This window comes from Monopterus albus, unplaced genomic scaffold (assembly GCF_001952655.1).
Source record: "Monopterus albus unplaced genomic scaffold, M_albus_1.0 scaffold382.1, whole genome shotgun sequence".
NCBI classification, from domain to species: domain Eukaryota; kingdom Metazoa; phylum Chordata; class Actinopteri; order Synbranchiformes; family Synbranchidae; genus Monopterus; species Monopterus albus.
Genome location: NW_018128262.1, coordinates 191832 through 216007, shown reverse-complemented (window position 1 = coordinate 216007; position 24176 = coordinate 191832). Strand labels below are relative to the sequence as shown.

The window sequence follows — 24176 nt, the reverse complement described above, 5'->3', positions numbered from 1 at the left end:
ACACACACACACACACACACACACACACACACACACACACACACACACACACACACACACACACATACACACACACACATATATATATATATATGAATAAGAGATGCCTTTAATGACTGGCTGGCAGGGGGTGGAAAGGAACATCACTGTGTGAAAATGTAAAATACACTTCAATATCTAACTATGGTTTGACTGATATGTACAGTCTACAACAGGTCAATTTCAAGGACAATATGCAAAGCATTACAATTTCAATTTGTTTTGTCATGTGGGATAAGCACTTGGTGCATGCTACTACAGCCATGAAAGAACAGCAGTCCTCAAACTTACAGGACAGCCATCAACTTCATACACAACATCAAAGATCTGCTTCTGGCTTTCAGTCTTCCTCTTGTCCTCATTGATGTGACTAGTAGAGAGGAAAAGAGCAGGCTAGTTAGAGAATGGACTGTCTCTCTAGTGCTAATAAATCAATCATTCAATCAAAAAAAATAATCAAAAGTGATTTCTGATAGGCCACCAGTTGCCTTAGTTATTTTTTTATCAAGGAAAATTGCTCAATATTTTCATGTTCCATCTGCTCAAGTTTGTTCATATTGTATAATCACTTTGCAGCAGTGGGTAATTAATCAGAACAGCAGATCATAATGTAGTGAAAACAAAACAACAAAACACCTCTTTTTTCTACAAGTGGTAAACATCAAGAGAATCACCATCAGGTGGAAATTTGATGACATTTATAATGATGAGCTGGCCACAAATTTTACTCATTAGATGCATCAATAGTGCTGTGTTGTTTGCATCAAAGACTGATCTTTCAAAGCTCATTATGAAGTCTAACACATGTGCAACTGATTTCTTTTTCTGAAGATGAACCAATGTTACAATCTTAGATTTATGACAGCTCCTGTATGGTTGGAGTGCTCAGCAACACAGGGTGGAATCTGATGCAGAAGCTTCCATATGAATGCTCTCCCATTTTTTGGTACATTTGTGTATTATTGACTGCAATGTGTGCACAGTCCGTGTTCTACACTGGCTTTGCGCTTGAGTTCTGCTTTTCCACTTGGTCAACATTATTATAAAAACTGATCATTAGCATTTGTGAATTAATTTAGATTTGTAGAAGATGTGAATCGTGATTTTAATGTGAATCAATTTTTTCTCCCACCCCTATCAACTATTGTAAAAGTAGTGGTTCGGACTACAGCTCAAAGGATTTGTGCACAATTTCACACAGCACCGAATATGACCTCCAATTTTCACCAAACTCTGTTCTCATATAAGTCGAGACTTTCTTTCTAAATCTTGGCTTAACAATGGTCAACTATTACAAGTTGAACTTGCATAAAAGTCAAGGCTTAGTAGAACATGACAGAGTTAACTTGAGGTGTTGGAAACTAACATAAAATGTTGGCAGTGTGATCGTCACAAAAGAAAGGGTAAGGTCACACAAACTCACGTCATGACTTCTTTCAGAGACTCAATTGCTTTCTCCAGTCTTATCTTGTCTGGGTTGTCATTGGACGTATGTTTCTTTATGTCTGCAACAGTGAAAGAAAGAGAATTTGGTAAAAAGTAGGCAAAAAGAGAAAAATAATCAGACAGAGAAGGGTGAGTAGAAAAGAGAAATTGCAGACAGGTATCAACAGTAGATAATAGAGGAAGCAGGCAGGTGTGGAAGGATAAAGATAAGAAAAATACAGTTGGAATGTAATTAGCACAAGAAAAGTTTTTTTTCTAAAACTGTTTTAACAATGGAGTGTGCTACCATTAAGAAGAAGGGCCACACTAGGCAGTCTCTGTACAGGTCTGATGAGCAGCTCCACTAGTGTCTGCCTGCCACACTCTGGCTTGGCCTGGTTGATCTGCAGAATCAAAGGTTCAGTGTGACAGAATGTGCTTTTGTGTAAACCTCAAAGACGATCAATTTGAAAGTAGTTGCAGACCAACACCACAAGGAGTCCAGATATACGAGGGTCAAATAAAAAGATAATGGTAGGGCTGTACCCGACCAAGAATTTTGTCAGTCAGCTCTTCAAAGTGACTAGTTTTTTTCCTTCTCTTTAATCTTACTGTCTGAAAATCAATTGGCATGAATTTGATTGATGCTTTCAACCACAGTAACACTGGTAACAATGCAAAAGAGTGAACATATTTTTGAGCATTTTAATATAGGGGGAGGCGACAGTGGTGCGGTGGGTAGAGCAGTCATCTCCCAACCAAAAGGTTGAAGGTTAGAGCGCCTTCCTAGGGAGGTGTTCCGGGCATGTCCCACCGGGAGGAGGCCCCGGAGAAGACCCAGGACACGCTGGAGGGACTATGTCTCTCGGCTGGCCTGGGAACGCCTCGGCATCCCCCCGGAGGAGCTGGAGGAAGTGTCTAGGGAGAGGGAAGTCTGGGCATCTTTGCTTAGACTGCTGCCCCCGCGACCCGGTTCCGGATAAGCGGAGGAAAATGGATGGATGGATGTTGGGTTAGGGTTCCAAACAGATTGGAAACTACTGGGTAGCCTGTGTCAGAGATAATGTTCATTAACTGTATGCTGGCTGACGAGGCTACAGTTTGTGGTGTTAATTAGAAAGCTGATCTCTCAGATTTTGAAAGTGACACATTTCTTTGCCATCTCTTGCAAATCACCAGTCACACACCCATGCATGCACATGCACACACCCACACAGAGTAAAAATACGACATACCTTGAGAAAAGCATGAAAGCGTGGTTTTTGTTTCTCACACTGAACGACAGTCTCCTTGCTCATTTCAAAAAAGTTGACAAAGGGTGGGTAAGCCTTCACCAGCTCTTTAGACTGGAATGTGGATAGATGAGGACAGGTCAGAAGCATTAGGAGGAAAAGCCAAACAGATTAAAGAATGCCCTCTAAGTGGAAGACAATTTTCAGTAATTACCAGATATCGGACTTTTTTGAATAATTACAAAACGGCCCGTTACTGTAGTAACCTCAGCAAATGAACTTCAAACAAATTAATGATTAAAAGCAATGTAATAATCAAACCATGATAACACTCAAAACAGCATATAGGCAAAACATTCCTGAAATTTATTCTTGCAGGAAAACACCTGGTCAAAGCTGTTGTACTAATTTCCCAGTGTGAGAATAAATACTGGAAGCACGTAGTGACCTACTCAGATACAGAATCGGTGAGCTTGACCTTCTTCTGCTGTTCTAAACAACTGTCGAAATTCACAGCCTCCAATATTAGGTAATTCTAATTTGACTCCACTTTTAATGGTAATGTTATTTGAATAATGATGTTACCTTGGACTCTTCCAGAGATCAGTGTCCAACAGCAGCAGTGTTAAGTAATAGTACTTTGTTATATGAACATGCAAGGTTTGCTTGAACTCACATATTTAAGGATGATGTCCCCAACACTGCCGTCCTCCGACCAGTCTGTCAGGAGCTCCTCAAGGTCACTCTGATGAGATGATGGTCGCACACAGAAAATACCAGGTCAAAAACACCAGGTAAAAAAAAAAAAATTTTTTAAAAAGTCACAATTATAGTAACTCGGTGCTTCAGACGCATTACCTTTATTCTGGTGTGAACCTCATAGATGTCTGGAATGCTGCCAAATATTGTCTTAATTTCTTCTGGGGCCAGGATGGGTCCTCCAACCTGCCCCTCTTTTTCCAGTGGGAATTTGAAAAGCTTCAAATAAAAAACAGATATAAGAAACACACACTAAGAGAACCAGCATGTTCCACAGAAATGCAAATGAAAAGATTGAAATAACAAGCAACAATGTCTTTCAGTAATAAATTACATTAAGACAGCAAATATATGCATCTACCTTCTCAGTGTTTCCCATACATGGATATATTTGTGGCAGCCCACCACAATATTAACAGTGTGTGATGCAAAGCCAACTACAACAAAAGTTGAATGCTACACACCTCAAACAAATCCAAAAACATTTTCTTTCCTTCAGTTTTTATTATTTGCTGTTGTGAATTTCAAACCGATGCTTAAAGACAATGCAAGCGAAATCACCACAGCACTGTGATTTTTCTGAATACTCATCACATCTGTTTACTTAATTGTCATCATTAACTATTGATGATGCACAGAGGTGTTGAAGAGTTGGTCCTATTTCATAGGGGAAGATTTCAACCACTAATCACTGTAACTCAGTTTTGAGAGTTAACTTGAAAACGAGAGAGCACTCAATAACAGGGGATGGGGTAAAAATTAAGAAATGGGACTGGACCTGGCTCAATGTCATTTCTACTCTCCACACTGACCCTGAATAATTCAACCTGGAACGTGACTATGCTTTAAAAAAAAAAAAAAAAGACAAACTCTCTTCCTCTCGTCCTGTATAAACATCCAAAGTTTGTCCGAGGCTCAAATGCAGCTTCAGCTGTCCCACTAAGCCCATCTGAGCTGGTATATTTCAAAGTTGGCCTATTTAAGACCAATTTCCTTTTTTTATTTCCCTGGACAGTGCATTCCTGTGCTGCAGGGGAGGGATACATCAGACCACCTAAACCAAGACCTATCAACAAGCAAGTCATGCAGCACTTCATTGCACTTTGTGTTTATCCATCTTTAATTACTCAAGAGCTAATGAAAAAGACCTGAAAATGCAAAGGGACCTCACATAACATAAGTATTAAAGAACGAGCAGAAACAGGCCAAAACATAGTGTTAACTGTATTTGTGGAAAATAATTATTGTATTTGACTGCATTTTTATTGAGGAACTGATAAAATACAACAGTTAAACAGTTAAATTAAAAAGTTCTATTTTAACATCTCTTCACTTTGTGGTGTATTAGTGGAAATCATCACACCCACCTCTAGACAAAAATAGGTGCTGGACACAATTTGAGAAGTGCTGGATCTGGATCCAGCACAAATTACCCCTCGTTGTAAGTTACCCAATATATGAAACAAGAGAAATTACAAGCTATGCTTTGATAGTCCACTGTAACAAACTCCCCACTTTTCTAGTTGTGTTGATGGCTTAAATTTTAACAGTCTCCCTCAAATGCTGCAGGACTGCTGTGTTATGTCCGACATAAACCAATCGTGAAAAAACTGAGCAAAAATTAGTGGAAGGTGTGGATTTTAATAACAAAAACATTTTAATAACACAAATAACCGATGTTAAGTACAGCAGGTAAAAAAGCACTTCTAGATAATGTTTTACTTGATTTATTAATTGTGGTAAACCTTAGTTAATGCAGCTTTAAACATGAAGGGACACTGTGAGAGTTCAAGATTAGCAGCCTGGTTTAACTGTATGCAAGCTCTTCACTTCATGCTTAAACCCTGCCTTTCAGAGATAGTACAGCATACTGTGTTTGCTGCTAAAGGCATAGAGCAGACCTGGGCATTTTACGGCCCGCCGGCCACATCCGGTGGGCGTCCGGGCCGCGTGAGGTCCATCAAATCAGAGCATGAATGAAAAAAAAGTTCACCGGTGAACTTAAGATCCCCAACCTACCGGGTGACACAGGTGATGTTGGCCAGCTAACCCTCAAAATGTCAACTCACGCCAAAAAAAGAAAAGTTGATACCGAATGCAGTGTTTTCAACAAGACACGGACTGGAAAGTATTTGTTTACAGAAGTCAAAGGTGCTTAGTTTGTGGTACACAGGTTGCTGTGTTCAAGGATTACAATTTGAATCGCCACTACGTGACCAAACATGAGGAGAAATACAAGAACTTGTCGGATGAAGAGCACACAAGAGAGTCGGATGCTTTGCTAGTGAAACTGCATAACCAACAGATTTTTTTACAAAAACCTTTCCACACCCAGACATGCAGCTTTCAAGACAAGTTATGTCATATCCCACAAAATCGCCAGAAAAAATAAGCCGTTTTCTCACGGAGAGTTTATTAAAGAGTGTTTGTTGGACTCTGCAGCACTAATATGCCTGGAGAAAAAGGGCGCATATGAGAACGTCCCCTCTCCCGATGCACTGTAACGAGGAGGGTTGAGGACATGCAGGAAATCGTTGGATCTACCTACATATGTGAACAGACATTCTCAGTGATGAAGTTCAACAAATCCAGATTTCAATGCACTTGTTCAAGCCCAAGCCAGACTGGAATTCTCTCACTGAACAAGTAAAATTAACTGAAAATGCATATCTTCACAATACTGCAAAACACCTTTTCAGTGTTATGTGAAGTTGAAAATAAAATGGAACTGTGATGTAATGTTTTTTTTTTGTCTTTACTGTTTATTACTTCTATAGGGGTAATTTCCTGTTTGACCTACACCACAATTTCATATATTTATATAAATATTTATAGAATATGCTTATTCTTCTGATTACCAGTAGCAGCTAATCAACACATATAATTTACTGCTTTTTACAATGGATGATGAATGAATTTTGAGCAGAATCAGATGTAGAAGATCAAGAACAACTTAGTATAGGCCTGCTGACTTGGAGACTGGGGAGCTCCACAATGTTCATAAGGAAATAAATAAGACATGAAATAACTTATTTGAATAAACAGACTTTTTTTATGGGGGAGGCTGTGGCCCAGGAGGTAGAGTGGGTCTTTTCCTAACAAGAGGATTAGCGGTTCAATTCCCGGCTTGTCCAGTCAACATGTCGAAGTGTTCTTGAGCAAGACACTGAACCCCCAGTTGCTCCCGGTGATGTCACTGGTGTGTGAATGCGTGAATGCTTGAGAGTGCGAATGGGTGAATAGGCAAATAATGTGAAAGCGCTTTGAGTGTGCTGTAAAAGCGTAGAAAGGTGCTATACAAGTATAAGACCATTTACCATTTACCAATTAAGTTCAAGTTATCGTTGGTTCGGCCCTCCAACACAGTTCAGGTTTCTCATGTGGCCCCTTGTAAAAATTAATTGCCCACCCCTGGCATAGAGTAAGAACAGAAATATAAGCAATATCAAGTACATTTTCCTTTCTGTGTAACTGAAGTGAATAAGAAACATGGATCGTCTTTGAGATACACTCCTATTTTACATGCACTGATTACCTAATGCCTGGATGATTGAGTCAGCCTCAACTGTGGCTTTGGCACAGCAGTGCACCAAGAGGACTAAGGAGATTTTAGGAGCATATGGTGAATTAATTTTTAAGATACAAGGCAAAGAAGTCCACAACACTAAGGAACTAACCCTACATTTCATTTAAAAAATCCAAGCTTTTTGTGAATACAAGGAAGAGTTAAACTCAGGAGGATAAAAACAGGGAAGATATTACAAGAGAAGCAGATGGCAAATATAGATATGTTTGAGGCAAAACGAGACAGGGGAAGAAATAGTGGATGGAAAGGAATCAATGACAAAATGGAGGAAGCCTAAGCAAGGTAGTGAAAAGAAGTAAAAGTCTGAATGACTGTGAAGGGGAGGAAGAGAGAAAGAGAAATGTCCAGGCAGGTTATTTCCTCCCTCACTGGTCAGGTGTCTGACTGCTGGGGCAAACTGATAAGACAGGCCAAGTTAGAGCACACACACCTTTACAGTTGATTGTAGCTTAGCCTGAAATTGCTGTCAGGGGCAACAGACAGGCTGAACTGTGAGGGAGTATTAGAAAAGTGTGCATTGTGTGATCACACAGACACACAGCTACCTGTAGGATGGTGCTTAAAATGTCTACATAGTTGCTCTCAGTCTGGTAAAGTTCCTTGGAGACCTGCCACCTGGCTGACTGCTTGGAGAGAACTGGAGTTGAACTCTTGGATGGCTTTGAGCTCTCTGGAGGAAAAAAACAGGGAGAAAGACAGAGTTGTTAATGCATTGAAGCAGGTGTCCATCCACTACTGTTTTGTGGATGTACCATGTTACTAGTGGTCTTTCATCCTCCCATCTGCTACTTTATTGTAGCCTTGAATTGCCCATATTGCTCCTAACAATATCAGCATAACAAGTATGCGGAAGTAAAACCTGACCTGTAGAAGTTCCTGGCTGCTGCTGCTCCACCTCTAGTTGTTGAAGAGTACTTGTAATCAGGTAGGATCTTTTCCTCCACTCACCCCTGTCTGTCCTAACCTTCCTTTCCCTGGTTTTCCTTCTTCTCATCCTATTCCTGGTCAAAGTATATCCTCTGTTGCTCTCAGAACAGTTTCCTACTCTGTCTTTTGAAATGAAGAGGGGTTCATCTTGTTACTGTTCTCTTATGTAGGAGAGCAAACTAACAATCACAGAAGAAAACATCCTTAAAGGTATTGCATTATACTAAAAATGGCTTGACTTGTCAATCAAAGACAGAAATTTTAGGGTTGGACCAAGCAGGCGTTTTCCAGCCCTGTCACTTTTTTCTTACCTGAGAAGGACTTGCATGTCTCAGGGGTGTTAGAGATGTCTAGCAGAGAACCCATGGATAGGGAGTGCTCTGCTGATGACCTTTTGCGTGGTGGAGGGAAGGGGGAAATCTCAGTCTCTTTGGTGAACTGAGCCAGTGTGTCCCTCAGACGTCGACGCTTACGATTACTGTTGGGGGTGGTGAGGGACAGGAGAGAAACTGCCTTCTTCATGGCTGGGCTATCGCTCTAAAGTACAGAGGGAAAGAAATGTACAGGCACAGTCAAAAAATAAGAGGCAGTTTTTTATTTTTATTTTTGAAAGAAACAAGATTTAATACATCTTAATGGAAATGTTAAATTCATGTTAAACACCACTAAAACCATAGGATGAGATGACTAAGGAATTTAGAAACATAAGATATAGCTGGGACCTAAGAAAGTAGGGGGTACACTGTGCTTCGTGAATGCATCCTTCCACAAACGGTACAGCACCTAGAAATCCATTCCAAGCTTTTGCAAACATGGTTGAGTCTTCATGTTTGATGCAACCTGAGTCCAGTGTCAAAATTCATCACGGAACTAACGGTAGATGAGTGAGCTGCTATGACCTGCCATCTTCATTTTAATCCTGTAAAACTGGGAATTACTAAACATGTTTTGTTCAAAACTTATACATGTTTTTCCTAGGGCAGTAATTGTCACTATCACCAGTGTTGGAGAGCAACTAGCTACATGTAATGAAGTTATGAAAGTAACAAAGAACTGAAATTTGTTACACTGAGAAAAATTATAGTCCTCTAGTCCACTAATCAAAATGTTGGTGATTACAAAGGAGTTATATTTGAATATATTATATTTGATAAGGTTATTTGTAGAACATTCATTCTGTTTAGGGCTGCAACAACTAACTGATAAAAATAGTTGGCAACAAATTTAATTGTCGATATAAATGGGTCAAGTCATGTAGCTGTGTAACACTGTGTGTTGCAAGCACACACATATAGCAGACAAGATGACGAGGTTAGTATTTTACTGCAACACCACCACCTCAATATGTGCAATAAAACCAACAGTCATGGAGAGAGTAATTAATCAAATGCCTGTTAAAGTCGAGAACAAATTTGCAGAAATCTGACGTCTTCACTCTCCCTGCGGTCAAAATGCTCGGTCCTGTTCATCCACTAAACCCACACGGTGCTCATTTTGCTGACTGAAGTGAATTGTTATGCAACAGAAGAAAACAAACTGGAAAGTCTAATGAGCTGTGGACTTGGAGGCTAAGACCAGGAGCTCCTCGGCAGCACAGCATGTGTGTCCAGCAGACAGGACAGGAGAATTTAAAGAAAGAGCATGCAGCCTCATTAAATTAAACATTTAAACTCCAGACTGTGATATTATGTGCTCCTAAACTTTGTTCTTGATGGGGTTATGAAATCATTTCATCCTAACAGAGGGTCACACTGCTAAAATGCTTAAAATGTTTTGTAGTAGGATACAGACAGTCAGTTACATTACATTTCCTATAAATGTCAGCAGTGCTGTTTGTTATTTGCCTTTGCTGTCACATAAAGCTTTAGGGTAATGTGCACAGCCTCCTGTAAATTTTATAGTAGAAACATTGCATTATTATAAAGTACTTGTACCGGTGCTCGGTATCAGCAAGTACTGAAATGTAAGTACTCATACTTATACTTAGGCTGGCAGACAAAACTACTCATGACAATAGCCTAAGATTATTTATATTAAAAAAAAAGCCTGCACAGAAACAGATGTACTGATGAAGACAAGAGCTGCCACAACACAATTTTTCTCACCTTCTCATAGAGGTACATGGACTCTCCGGCTCGAGCATCCATCTGAATGCTTCCCCAGAACCACTGCCAAAGAAAGCAAACAAAGTGTTTTTACTGGTTAGGTTAAGACAAAAGACTTTCTTTTGAAAATTAATCAACCTGGCAGTGCAAAAAAAAGGCCGTATTGATTGTGGGGTTATAATTACAGCTAAACTACTATTCTGTCTTGCTTCAGATTATTCACCTGCTGGAAGGAAAAATCTGTTATTGATCTCACTATGACAGCACAGAGAAAGCGCAGAGACTGTTTTGAGTGGATTCTGAGCTTCAAGAAATCCTGATCAGATAATCATCTGGAATTCTGCTTAGGAGGAAAAACCTGGAAGGGGTGATTATTTTTGTTATCCACTGTGTCTGTATCCTCCTACTGCAAATGTCAAGATACAGCAGTACTTAAAAGGTACTCTGCTTAATTTCTTTTCATCCAGAGGGTCTAGTGGGTTAGGTATTAGGGTTATCAAACCAAACAAAACAAACTCACACCAAATACCACTCCTAACCACTTTTTGCCCCTCCTACCCTATTTCTTAAAGCTATAATGTAAACTATGGATGTATGGTTACAACAAAGTGTACTGAAGCGAGTGTCAAGATAAGTGACTAAAGCATAAATTTGGCAATCAGGAAGAATGCTCTGACACAAAGCATTAATGTTGCATAAAGCTTGAATTACTCTCAAATTAAAGTCATTTTATTTCAATACAACAGTAACCAGGCTTGGTCACAAATTTTACAAAAACAATCATGTTAGTTTTAGATACTAATGCAGAAACACCACATCTTTGAGACCTATGGCTACGTTTAATGCTCTCCATCTCAAAAAGCCAAACCGATGTTTAGCCTTGGCTTTTGTTCCGTCTTTGCCCTGCTCTCTCTCTGTGTAGATGTTTCAGGCCATGGATTGTATAAAAAATAGACAGCCTGACAGCTATCACAAGTGAAGCCACCACAAGCGGATTGCCCCCTGGTGGCTAGTTTCAGTATAGGTCATATATTTGGGTGGCTATGGCTCGGGAGGCAGAGCAGCTCGTCTCCTAACCAGACTGTTGGTTGTTCAATAACCTGCTTGTCCAGTCCACATGCCAAAGTGTCCTTGACTCAGACAACAACCCTAGTTGCTTCCGGTGATGACACTAGTGTGTGAATGTGTGCATGAATGGTTGAATGGGAAATAGCGTACAGCGCATTGAGTATACATCAATGCCTAGAAAAGTTATACAAGACCACCTACCAAATCCCACTCCATCCAAGTTAGTGGATGGGATAAGTACAAATAAAATAAACTTTTCCCAAAGGTGATTTCTGTCTTTTTGGTAGACATCACACAGATGTGTGATCCAGTGGTCATTTTTCTGTTAAGTTTAAGTTATTTGATGAAATGAAATGTGGAATTTGGTTGATTGACAGCTTTGATGCCTTCACTCAATTTCTGGTCACTCCTGCACAGAATCTGGCTATTAAATGCCAAGATGGCAGCCATCGTATTCATGATATTTTGGCTTCACTTTTGCAAAATGGAAGGAAGCTGATGAGAGGTTCGCCATGCCTGGTACATCATATTAGGCTCAATAAATATATATTATTATTATTACAAAAAAGATTTCATGACCACGGCGATGCCAAAAAAGGCCTACCTCTTGTTTGACCACAAAGAGTTGTTTGGATGGAGAAAATGGCAGCTCCTTAACCGAGTTCTCCTCCACTACCACATGTGTACAATCCTCATCTCCAACCTCAAGGTACCTGCCACCTTAGACAAAAATACAGGGTTTTCAAAGAATATATTAATATGCATTCACATATAAACCAGAGGGTGGGCATTTGGACAACTGAGTAGCTTTACATGAATACAGAAAGAACGGTGTACAAGATGTGTCCTAGCCTTTTAACACAGTACCCAAAGTACAAGGGCTCAAAACTAGACACTTGGCTGCTAAGTGCTACACAGCTTTGTGCTGTACCAATGTTGGCTCACGTACAAAAGTGACTCAGAAATGTGTGCCCAAAACCCTGCCAAATAAAAATGGGAAACTGACCAACTACTGTATACATACACACATTTATTTTTATAACTGGTCAGATTTATGAATTTTAATGTCATAACTGACCATTGGCCAAAACCCTTCCCCAAGCAGCAAATGTTCAATCGTAGGTTAGCAACTATAAATATTCATTGCAGGTCTGTCAATCCCTGAATTTCTTAGCATGATGAAACGGTCCACACACGGGGCTCTGGTAAGAATAATACTTGTATCATTATTATTTTTACCATCTTTCCATAACCCAAAATATAATGCTACCAGTGTAAGCACTGTAAATGATGTGTCTGTTCTAACATAAGCCATTTACAAACATGAACTCTGGACAATGCCTGGGTAGAGAGAGCAGGAGGCGGGATGCGATGCGGTCAAATAGCTAGTTTGTAATTTTGTCATAAACAACCTAGTCTCTTGCCTTGTCTGACGATTCTGGCACCGGCTTTTCACAGCAGAAGTTCCTGAATCTTGTGTCTCCAGTTTGACATTTTTGTTAGGGTCTTCATTATAAATGACCAAATTTCTTCACCATCAGATGTTAGAATTCTTCCAGTTTCACACTGGTCACATGATAGAATGTCATCAACACACCCACTGCTCCGTGTGAATACTCCAGACAATATGCTGCTGTATTCTCACATGGGCTCCCTCTAGCTCACTCAGACCTTACGTAGACTTTGTACTAAGGAAGCTGCCCGAGTCAAGTCCGCTTAATATCTGGGTCGAGCGACTCAGACATTTGCTTTCTCACATACCGCTCCCCCGGGTAATATCTAGAGTATCTCATGGTTCCAGTGCATGTCTGAAAGTGGCTATATGCCGCTGAACCACCCAAAACACAAAAACATAATACTATGACATATCACTGTGCTGCACCACTAACCATGTTTAAGAGTCCTCTCCTCCATGTTGGCCTTCTCATCCTCTGAGAAACCCAAAAAACTGAGGATACAGTCCTGGAAGGGAGGCACTTTGAACTGTGTTCGAAATTCCTCATCTCCAGCATGGAAGTGCCTTAACACATGATGGCAGGAGAAACATGAATACTATCAAAGCATGTCATCATTTATTCAACTGTGTTTGTTTTCATGTACTTTAAACATAACCTTTTGCTTAGGTATGTCCATGTGTTTCCACAATATCACCAACATACACCATTAAAAAGAAATGGAACAGTTAAAAACATTGGACATGTATTGTAAACACCTGCTAAACAAGCTGCATAAACTTGCCCGCAGTCTGCCATCCACCACAGTGAGCTTGTTAAGCTAAGTGAACTAATAGCTAACTGTTTAGATGTGGCTGTTGTTGTGATCAGAGGACACATTCCAGTCTGCTCCTCATGTTTGTCTGTCTCCACTTCCTACTGTCAGTTCAGACCCACTAGGTCTGTGTTTGTATCACCATTATATTTGCTTATAAAACAGGTTTTAACAGGAAAATGGTACATAGGTTTCCTACAAAGACTTTCAACTTACACATCATCTCTTCTCTCCCAGGCCCTATGAATCCATGATGGAGTGAGGATGGGCGTCCCCATACACACTGCAAGCTGAGATGTGAGGGCACAATAAAACATGGTGAAGAGAGATGAGAAAAACAAAATGCAAATAAGTCAATGCGTACCCATGACATGAGGGTGACAGTAACAGGAAGGTAATGTTATTTATCTATGCAAAATGTTACAACTATAAAGCACAAGCAGTAACACTGTCAGTGCTCACAGTATAGCAGTCTGTTACTACTCCTTATCACCCCATCACAATGCAAGTACAACAGGAATTTTATACTTCGGATACAAATATGAGACGTTATGTGACAAAAACTGTATCTTAGTTCTTTTCTGACAGCATTTTTTACTTTGTTGAAACATGTTTTAACAATTCAAACATCATTATCTGTCGGTACATATTAAAAATGTTGATATACATTATATATTGTTAAAAGGGCTAAACCCCCCCGACCCCACATGTTGCCAAGCCCTGCTGCACAGCCATATTGATGTCAGACACAGATGATAAACAGTCCAAGATCAGAGCAAAACATCAAATCAAAGTAAACAGAGTAAACATACCCTATATTTCTCCCCATGCGTGGAGTAGGCAATAAGATGTGTAACCTTGGTGCTGAAGTCTTTCCGGATGATCCCACCCATGTGATGAACAAGATTCACTAAGTTCTTCTAAATGAACAACAAAAACACCAAGTGGAAGCTTAGCATGAAGACGAAAAATGTCACAGTGGAATGTGCCAGGCATTTTGCTATGCCACTGGCTTTTTTCTATTCCTATTCATTTATTTCTCCAGACATATCTGAGACTATTATGGTTCATGATTAATGATGCCATCATTTTTTGTTTTTGGTAACAACTAAGCCCAGGAGAGTGTACGCCACCTCTTGCCCAGTGTCACCTGGGATCAGCTCCAGCCTCCTATGTGTGGCTGCGTTGGTTGCCAGAGAGAAAACCGTTTCTACAAGTCTCTCTGTTCAACTCTCACAATTGTTGTAGCGTCTTAACTAAATCTCTGCTGACGCAAACCCAACACTGCTTACTGTTGCTGCTTCATATTAAAAAGTTTCCATCAGAAAACCAACTATTAAAGTGTAGAAATACTAGAAGTGCATATGTTTAATCACCAAATTACTTTTGTTATCACTGGGCCTCATTCACCAACTGTACTATGTAACCTAGGGGAGTACTAGCATGAAACTTTAAATGAATCGACTCTGCTCAAGCCAGCACTCCCTCTCCCTGCTCTACTACAGTCCGATATGCCCGGCCAGGCTCTGCACAGCTCTTCAGAGATTTTTCTCTACCAAATTACAACACATGAGAATGCAACAAATCTTACTGATCAAGCAGAAATAGTTGAAAATCTGGCTGGTTAGAGAGGTAAATTCTACTCATACCCTTTTAGATGCCAATACCGCTGCACTGTTGCTAGTACTGTTAAATGAGTCAGGGTCACAGGAGGCTTGGACAGCACCTCTTCACATGAAAGGTCAGAGATTATGCTTTTTTCAGGTTTATATTATTTAAAGTTTCTCCTTGAAAATGTTCATAAAGTTCATTAGTCTCCTCATAGCACCAGTAGCTCCAGATGCTCTTTTCACCCATGTGTGAACACATCCTCATCCATGTGTAAGTGGTGTAGCCACCGTTCTCATGCATTATCCTGACTATAAGGCTATACAGACCAGTTACAAACTACTGACACTTGTATTGACTGTTACACAGCTATACAGTACAGTGTACCATGTTAACACAGCTGAGGATGGACTTATGGATTTTATAATGTTATGTACTGGAAAATCTGCACAGTAACCAGAGTCTCTGCAGCAACTGGACTGGACTGTGCTTTTTAGTTGACAAGTAAAAATGAAGCCCATGTTTTTGCATACTATGTGACCTTGAAAGCATGTTTTGGAGCACATTTATATAACAAAAATAGTTGAAAAACATTACATATTGTAGCTTTAGGCACAAATTTCTTCTTAAAACCCCGTTAAGTAGTATGCATCAAGATTCTGGCATTCATCAGTGGGATTTGTTCAGAATCTATGCAACCTCAAGAGCACACATACTGACAGAACTGAGATCAGACCATTTTTTTTACATCATCAGTTGTGTGTCCTTCTCTTTATATAGTGTTCACTGAATGAGTAAAAGCATCCTTTGCATCTGTTTTGTTTTATTTTATATTCACCGATACTACTAAATAGGACAGCTCATTTACTGTTCTCCTCTTCATGAGTATTCATCCTTGGTTTTGGTTCCAGTACTCAAGGGTCTTTAGATTTTCGTTTTAATAATCGTGCCTTTCTCAGCTTTTCTTTTCAACATCTATGTGAAATTTCTGTGTGCACATGGCCCTGTAGTTTTGTGCCCTTTTATGGGCACTGGCAGGGCATTAACCTTTGCTAATTACAGTGCCTTGCGAAAGTATTCGGCCCCCTTGAACTTTGCGACCTTTTGCCACATTTCAGGCTTCAAACATAAAGATATAAAACTGTAATTTTTTGCGAAGAATCAACAACAAGTGGGACACAATCATGAAGTGGAACGAAATTTATTGGATATGTCAAACTTTTTTAACAAATAAAAAACTGAAAAATTGGGCATGCAAAATTATTCAGCCCCCTTAAGTTAATACTTTGTAGCGCCACCTTTTGCTGCGATTACAGCTGTAAGTCACTTGGGGTATGTCTCTATCAGTTTTGCACATCGAGAGACGGAAATTTTTGCCCATTCCTCCTTGCAAAACAGCTCGAGCTCAGTGAGGTTGGATAGAGAGCGTTTGTGAACAGCAGTTTTCAGTTCTTTCCACAGATTCTCAATTGGATTCAGGTCTGGACTTTGACTTGGCCATTCTAACACCTGGATATGTTTATTTGTGAACCATTCCATTGTAGATTTTGCTTTATGTTTTGGATCATTGTCTTGTTGGAAGACAAATCTCCGTCCCAGTCTCAGGTCTTTTGCAGACTCCATCAGGTTTCCTTCCAGAATGGTCCTGTATTTGGCTCCATCCATCTTCCCATCAATTTGAACCATCTTCCCTGTCCCTGCTGAAGAAAAGCAGGCCCAAACCATGATGCTGCCACCACCATGTTTGACAGTGGGGATGGTGTGTTCAGGGTGATGAGCTGTGTTGCTTTTACGCCAAACATAACGTTTTGCATTGTTGCCAAAAAGTTCGATTTTGGTTTCATCTGACCAGAGCACCTTCTTCCACATGTTTGGTGTGTCTCCCAGGTGGCTTGTGGCAAACTTTAAACGACACTTTTTATGGATATCTTTAAGAAATGGCTTTCTTCTTGCCACTCTTCCATAAAGGCCAGATTTGATTATTGCTTGCACAGTGCTCCTTGGGATGTTTAAAGCTTGGGAAATCTTTTTGTATCCAAATCCGGCGTTAAACTTCTCCACAACAGTATCTCGGACCTGCCTGGTGTGTTCCTGGTGTGTTCCTTGTTCTTCATGATGCTCTTTGCGCTTTAAACGGACCTCTGAGACTCTCACAGTGCAGGTGCATTTATACGGAGACTTGATTACACACAGGTGGATTCTATTTATCATCATTAGTCATTTAGGTCAACATTGGATCATTCAGAGATCCTCACTGAACTTCTGGAGAGAGTTTGCTGCACTGAAAGTAAAGGGGCTGAATAATTTTGCACGCCCAATTTTTCAGTGTTTTTTATTCGTTAAAAAAGTTTGAAATATCTAATAAATTTCATTCTACTTCATGATTGTGTCCCACTTGTTGTTGATTCTTCACAAAAAATTACAGTATTATATCTTTATGTTTGAAGCCTGAAATGTGGCAAAAGGTCGCAAAGTTCAAGGGGGCCGAATACTTTCGCAAGGCACTGTAGGAACAACTGGCACACACCTTCAGTTTACAAAAACAATGGGATTCATCACTGTCAGAACACAGTGCCAAACAATTCTGCAGTTTAAGAACATGTTCATGAATAAGACAAACTTTTCTTAGGAATTTTCTTAAGAACAAATGTAAGAAAAATAACCCAGGAAGATACTGGTGAATGAGGCCCTTTTAGATCTAGACCAGGGGTTTTCAAAGTGTGGGGAGGTGAGCCTCCACTCACAGGAAACTGTGAAAACAGCGAGATGTTTCTGCAAGGTAGAGGACAAATAAAATACCTCTATTATCATTCTTTTAAAATTCATCTGTGATAAGTTAATAAGCCCACCATTTCCTCTTTGTTTCTGAAGCCGGTGAAGCACAGCGACAGGTTAAGCATGGTGGTGGAGTAAAGAGGACGACATGAAAACTGTAGAGGCTGTGGAGTAGGGAGAAGCAAACATTATTGCAATAAAAAAAATGTTGAATCAGGTACTACAAAATTAAATTTTACTACTTTTAATGCCATTGTGTTCTTCAACAATTAATCTAATAATATTTGACATACATAAAAATAGGGATGGGAATTTCAAGCTAAAATGCTATTCAACATTCACTGGGAATCATTCAACAAGTATTCAAAGATTACACCACCTACATGGCTGAGAGTCCCTCTCCATGTTGTCTAGCTCCATATTGCTAATGTTGTCATGTACACATGCTTTATCCACAAGTCCCCAGGATTCCACGGTGGTGGAAAGCACATAGCCAGGGTTGCAGTAGTATGATGCTCCGGCATTGATTTAGTCTGAAGAACAGCACTCTGTATTTTCCAGTTACTTATATAACGGCAGGTAACTGTCACATATAGTCTATGCATGTTTCTGCTGTTTGCATTTGGCGCTAGAGTAAAATGACCTTGTTATCGTGTTATTTCCAGGCACCGGTAAAAGCCAGGGAAAACAGTGGCTCGTTGTTTTTAAAGACAAAACCACAGTTGCATGAAATATTTCATTGTTTTAAATTTAATGATTATTCAAATATTTGAAAATCATCCATCCCTATTTAAAAGCATGTTTCATTATTATTACAGCAACTGTAACACATAATATTCAGTCAAATGGAAAAACTGCAAACTGTCCATGGCGGCAAAAACAATGACCCCCCTGCTATCAAAAGCTGTACATCTTGATGGTGCTCTGCAATGCAGTGTAAACCTGTGTGTGTGCATTGTCATCATCTGACAAACATGCAGAGTAGTTCATCTGGTTGAGTCGCCACAGTCAGGGCATATTGTATATGTCTGACATTAGCATTCTATGTGAATGACAGAGAGACAGTGCAGTAGGCAGGGACAACTCCTGTTCATAGCTGTAATACATTTTCCATCTGAAGCCTGTTACTGGTGCATCAACACATTTCCCTGAGCTAAGATTTCAGTGAAGCTGCCTATTTTCATTTGAATTCAAAGCTGAACGGGTTTAAGAAACCAACATTGGGGAAATACTGTATCTGAATCAATTTAATTATCATCTCTGCAAAACTAGACACACTTCATGTCCCCGCAGCCCTTGCTTAACACAAATATGTTGTGAATCAAAGACTTACTTCTTTCTTCATAGCACAGTGCAGCACAACAGGAGGACCAACAATGCGGTTGTCATGCTTGTAGAGGTAGTGGTAATCAGACGACTGAAAGTCTGTGAGGACGAACACAGTCTCAAATTCTGTGTTCTCTCCATCTCCAAACTCCTGGACGTTGTCTGTCATTATGCACGGGGTGTTGATGTCCTGAAGAGTAAGAATCACAATATGGAGTAATGCAGCATTCAGAAGCACACAATCATTCAGCTAATTACAAAAGACTTATAAACACCACTGGATATTTGCTTTTGAATGTTTGTAACTTATTGGGTAATATCATAAGAATATTTTAGGAGTAAAAAAAAAAAAAAAAGTACAATGTTGCCACAATAAAAGGTCCACGATACAATATCTGTCACCATGTTAAAAAATGCCTTTTATGGAATAATACATTTGCATTTTGTTGTATAATGTTCCTTTTAACTCAAAGTGCTCCTGCCTGCCTTCTACATTAAAATAAAAGTCTGGAGCCCTATAGACAGTTACTAGGAGGCAGATCTCTAACACAAACACACAATCTTAACATATTATGGTCTCATTGAGTTATATTTGCGGGGTGATGTACATGTACACACACACACACACACACACACACACAATCAAACCTACACTGTTAGGATTCACATTGTTAAAAGTTTAATTTAACATTTAGGGTAATCCATTTAGGCTATTTGCTTTATTTTTAAGGAAGACACAAGCAGATCAAATGAACATGAAATCAGTATTCCAGGATCAAGAATGCAGTTTCTTTGGCTATGTGGATAGAAGACCGCAAGAATTGGTTATTTTTGTATCAGTTTGCATTATATCAACAAGCAGAGGCTGACTGAGTGACTGCTTTGGACATCTAAATGAGACAGTGCATTAAGCAGCAGATGACCACAAATCTGTTTAAAGGAATCAATTTTAGTTTGTCAAGAAACAGTTCAAACACAACTCAAAAATTAAATCACTTTTAAAAATGTACAATTTAAACAAGCAAGACAATGAGTAAATCAGTTAGCTTTAAAGGTGTTAGTGTAGGTGAATTTTTGAACTCGTGTTTCCCCTGCTTCTAGTGTTGCCAAGTAAAGCTAACCAAATTGTAACTCTAGACTAATCTTATTACCTCATTCTTAGAAAGCAAATTTATGTATTTTGCAAAAATATTAATAATAAATGAGGACAAGACAAAAACCACAGTATTTTAGGTGCACTACAACTGACCACACTTCAAGGGCAGTCTAATGAAAGCTTTTTTGTGCAAATTTTATTTTATTTTTTATGAAACAGCTTGCCAGTCTGCCCTCTGTATTAACAGATGGAAACCAGATACTTTCAAAAGTCATGACACTAAACAATCTTTCAAATAACTTAATACTACTCCTGAGCCTATAAAGTGGCAGTGATATTTTAGAGCAATGTAGAACTCAAGGATCACAACAGATATTTAAATGTTCACCCCCAGATCAATTCACCTTCAGTGAGTTGGCCATGCACAATCATTAAATCAGTACCCAGTGTGATTAAGACTCATGCAGTAAGTTCCCATTAAAGTGTCAGTCACACAGACGCAGACACTGTACTGTACCATATTGACTATAGATTTTATCATCGTTTTCTCTTCAGCACCCGCCTCGCCTTCTCTTATCTTTACCACCGGTACCTCCATTACACTGATGGCCTGTAAAAACACAACCAGCAGGAACTAGATGTCACAGACTGACATAAAAATAAAAAAAAACAAGAGGGGGATAGGAGATTGGAAGAGAACCTGAAAAAGAAAGGTAAATGAGAACACAAGAGAAAAAAATTCATACAAATTAACCTCACAAGGACAAAAGAAAAGATGGCTGCAGAATGCAGGGAGAAGGAGGCAAGGATGTGGTGGGGCCCATGTCCTTGCAAAGTCTAAAGACAGTGACTTCAAACAAATATCAAGCTCCAGAGGGGGTTAGGCTGGGGAGGAGAAGTTTCAGTTTAATATTAATATTAAAGTTCAAAGCTCTTTTTCAAAGAAAGGAGTAGGAAAAGAATAGGGCAGAAAGGGAAGGGGACATGCAGAAATGGAGGAAGGGGGCCTCTTTTTCTGTTAGTTGACTGAGCGACGCCGGCGGGCGGTCAGGCAGGCAATCGGAGGGCTCTGATAGAGCTGTAGGCAGATGTCTTTGGATGTGGGTGCACTGCAGGCTGGCAGGGCAAAATAGTTGATTTAAGCAGAAAGCCTTCAGAAGAGACAGGGATCAGGAAACCTGGGAAGGAAGTCACTCCTGCAGCACTTAGTCTGGTGCCATGCCTCCAAATCACCTTCACACGGCACTACTGAAAGACACAAAGCTAGCGCTGCTTACTGGAGCAGATGCATACATTTAAAAAAATAATCCATTATAAAAAACACACACACACACACATACACACACACAACACGCTGACAGAATGTTATGCTGCATATTACTATGAGATAAATGTGTTTTGCTAAAAGAAAATATATTAACCCAGGGTTTTCTTGGTTCTCAAGTGAGCTCCACTCCAAACATATGGTGACATTGTCTGCTCACATGATGTAAAGAGAGCAAAACCTTTTAAAAGTATATAAATTTGGTTTGGGACATTACAAAGAGTTAAAATGAACAGCTACAATTATCACAGAGAATCACAGTGTATATTTCCACTAGGACTGCATAATGCTAAGCAATATATGAATCACAATTTTTTAAAATTTAGACTTGAATCATGATTTTCTTTCACAGTTCTTGACCACAGAAATGCTCTCTTAACATACATGTGTGTACAGTAGGGTTTTACAAGAGTGCAAGACTTTTGTTGTGATTTGGCACTATACAAATAAATCTGAATTTAAGATTTTCACGGTATGATAATCATCTCAGAAATCATGGTTTCATAGTATACAGAATTACCTGATTACTATTAGGTCTATATACAGTATATATAGAGCCACCTGTACACTTCTACCTTAACATTTGTGTTTATGAAGCTCAAGATGTTTCAGTTTGTTTGTCATAAATGTATAAATTCAATTATATGTTCATTACTGAGGTCATAGTTAAAAGTGGCGTTGTACTGGACTACATTATATTCAGAGGTGTCCGGGCAGGACAAAAATAAACGGACACCGGTGTTTCCATTTCAGGTTGTGAAACAGCAATATGTGAATGTTTGGAGTTCTTTTCTATACCCACTGTAGTTTATTTTCTGGGACTTGATAACTTTAAGACAAAATTTTGCATCCCTACAAGCTCACTCTTGTTAATAGAATATTAACCGTTGCTTACTACTATATAAACAGAAATGGCATCCAAGGGAAAATGGTCTTTACACTGAACAAAATTATAAACGCAACACTTGTGTTTGCCCCCATTTTTCATGAGCTGAACTCAAAGATCTACGACTTGTTCTATGTACACAAAAGGCCTATTTCTCTCAAATATTGTTCACAAATCTGTCTAAATCTGTTAGTGAGCACTTCTCCTTTGCAGAGATAATCCATCCACCTCACAGGTGTGGCATATCAAGATGTTGATTAGACAGCATGATTATTGCACAGGTGTGCCTTAGGCTGGCCACAATAAAAGGCCACTCTAGAATGTGCAGTTTTATCACAGCACAATGCCACAGATGCCGCAAGTTTTGAGGGAGCGTGCAATTGGCATGCTGACTGCAGGAATGTCCACCAGAGCTGTTGCCCATGAAATCAATGTTCATTTCTCTACCATAAGCCGTCTCCAAAGGCGTGCAGTGATCATGTATACACTGGGCAGTCTCAGTATACTTAAAACATAGTCATATTATGTTTTGCAATGAAGTGTCAAGTGGTTGCATAAGTTACCATGGGGAGCTGCAATACACTGCATGCCTCTGAATGGCAACACAGCTTTTACGTTGTATTTTTATTTGAATCCATCTTCTCTACACCTGCGACTGCACACCCACTCACCCCACAAACAAGATCATCAAGGTCACAGATGACAACTGTCATGGGTCTCATCTCAAATGGGGATTAGACTGCTTACAGGGATGATGTCTGCAGGCTGACAGGGTGGTGTGCAAGAAATAACCTATCCTTAAACATCAAAAAAACAAAACAAAAGAGCTCATCCTGGTCTTTAAGCAGAGACAGGAGGCGCACCTGGCACTCAGGATAGAAGACCAGGAGGTGGAGCAGGTGACTAGCTTCAAGTTCCTAGGGACTCACATCAGCAGAAACCTACAATGGAGTCTAAACACCACTGCTGTAGTAAAGAAGGCTCAGCAAATACTGCACTTCCTCAGGAAGAACCACATATCCGCCAGGCTGCTGAAGTCTCTTTATCATTGCTCAATAGAGAGCATATTGACTTACTCCATCTTGGCATGGTTTGGAAATTGCGCCAAGAGAGACAGGGTGGCTCTCCAGAGGGTGGTCAACACGGCACAAAAAAAATAAAATAAAAATCACTGGACTCCCCCTCCACCCCCTGGAAGACATCTACAGGTCACGTTGTTACAGCAAGGCCTGTAAAATTATTAGGGACGACATCCTTTCCACTATATTTTCCCATTGCTGCCCCCTGGAAGGCGCTACAGGGCCCTGAAGTGCCACACCACGAGACTGAGGAACAGTTTTTATCCCTCAGCTGTTTAAGAACTTCATTCTCCGCCCCCTAATGCACTGCCCCCACCTCTATTATCTTATTGTGTGGATGCAGATGAGCTCTTGAACTCATTGCATGTGAGCAACTATCACAATGCAATTTTACTAATTTTTAATTCTAATTTTAATATTTTATGTGCTTCTTGTGTTTTTAATTAACTTATTTGCATAGAGTGAGATGTGCGAGTGTGTTGGTGATGGAAGTATTTCTAGGAGAGCTGTCTTTTAAATTCCATTGTATTGTTTTTCAGTACAATGACAATAAAGGATATTCGATTATATTCTTTGTAAGTTAGCAAGGAAAAGGGAGTGTTTGCTAACCCTAACCCTTTCCCTGTTAATGCAAACATGGCAAAATCATCCTCATGTAAAAATGAGATCGTGT

The 24176-nt window shown here is 39.7% G+C and overlaps 1 protein-coding gene across 9 annotated transcripts in view; it reads right to left on the bottom strand.

Moving 5' to 3' along the window:
• Positions 1-24176, bottom strand: part of ect2 (epithelial cell transforming 2) — a 58467-nt gene that overhangs the window by 27512 nt on the left and 6779 nt on the right. For 5 of the 9 annotated variants that reach the window (XM_020585857.1, XM_020585850.1, XM_020585851.1 and 2 more), the window contains exons 4-20: positions 20732-20824; positions 19126-19308; positions 17867-17956; positions 14222-14329; positions 13626-13699; positions 13031-13161; positions 11746-11861; positions 10074-10136; positions 8280-8505; positions 7906-8091; positions 7587-7711; positions 3555-3674; positions 3373-3441; positions 2700-2810; positions 1772-1868; positions 1463-1544; positions 331-409 (exon numbers count right to left, since the gene is read on the bottom strand). In XM_020585857.1, coding sequence (XP_020441513.1) covers positions 331-409; positions 1463-1544; positions 1772-1868; positions 2700-2810; positions 3373-3441; positions 3555-3674; positions 7587-7711; positions 7906-8091; positions 8280-8505; positions 10074-10136; positions 11746-11861; positions 13031-13161; positions 13626-13699; positions 14222-14329; positions 17867-17956; positions 19126-19308; positions 20732-20824 — 1953 coding nt within the window. The remainder of the gene's footprint in view (positions 1-330; positions 410-1462; positions 1545-1771; positions 1869-2699; positions 2811-3372; positions 3442-3554; positions 3675-7586; positions 7712-7905; positions 8092-8279; positions 8506-10073; positions 10137-11745; positions 11862-13030; positions 13162-13625; positions 13700-14221; positions 14330-17866; positions 17957-19125; positions 19309-20731; positions 20825-24176) is intronic. The other 4 variants (XM_020585854.1, XM_020585856.1, XM_020585855.1 and 1 more) reach the window with 4 other exon arrangements.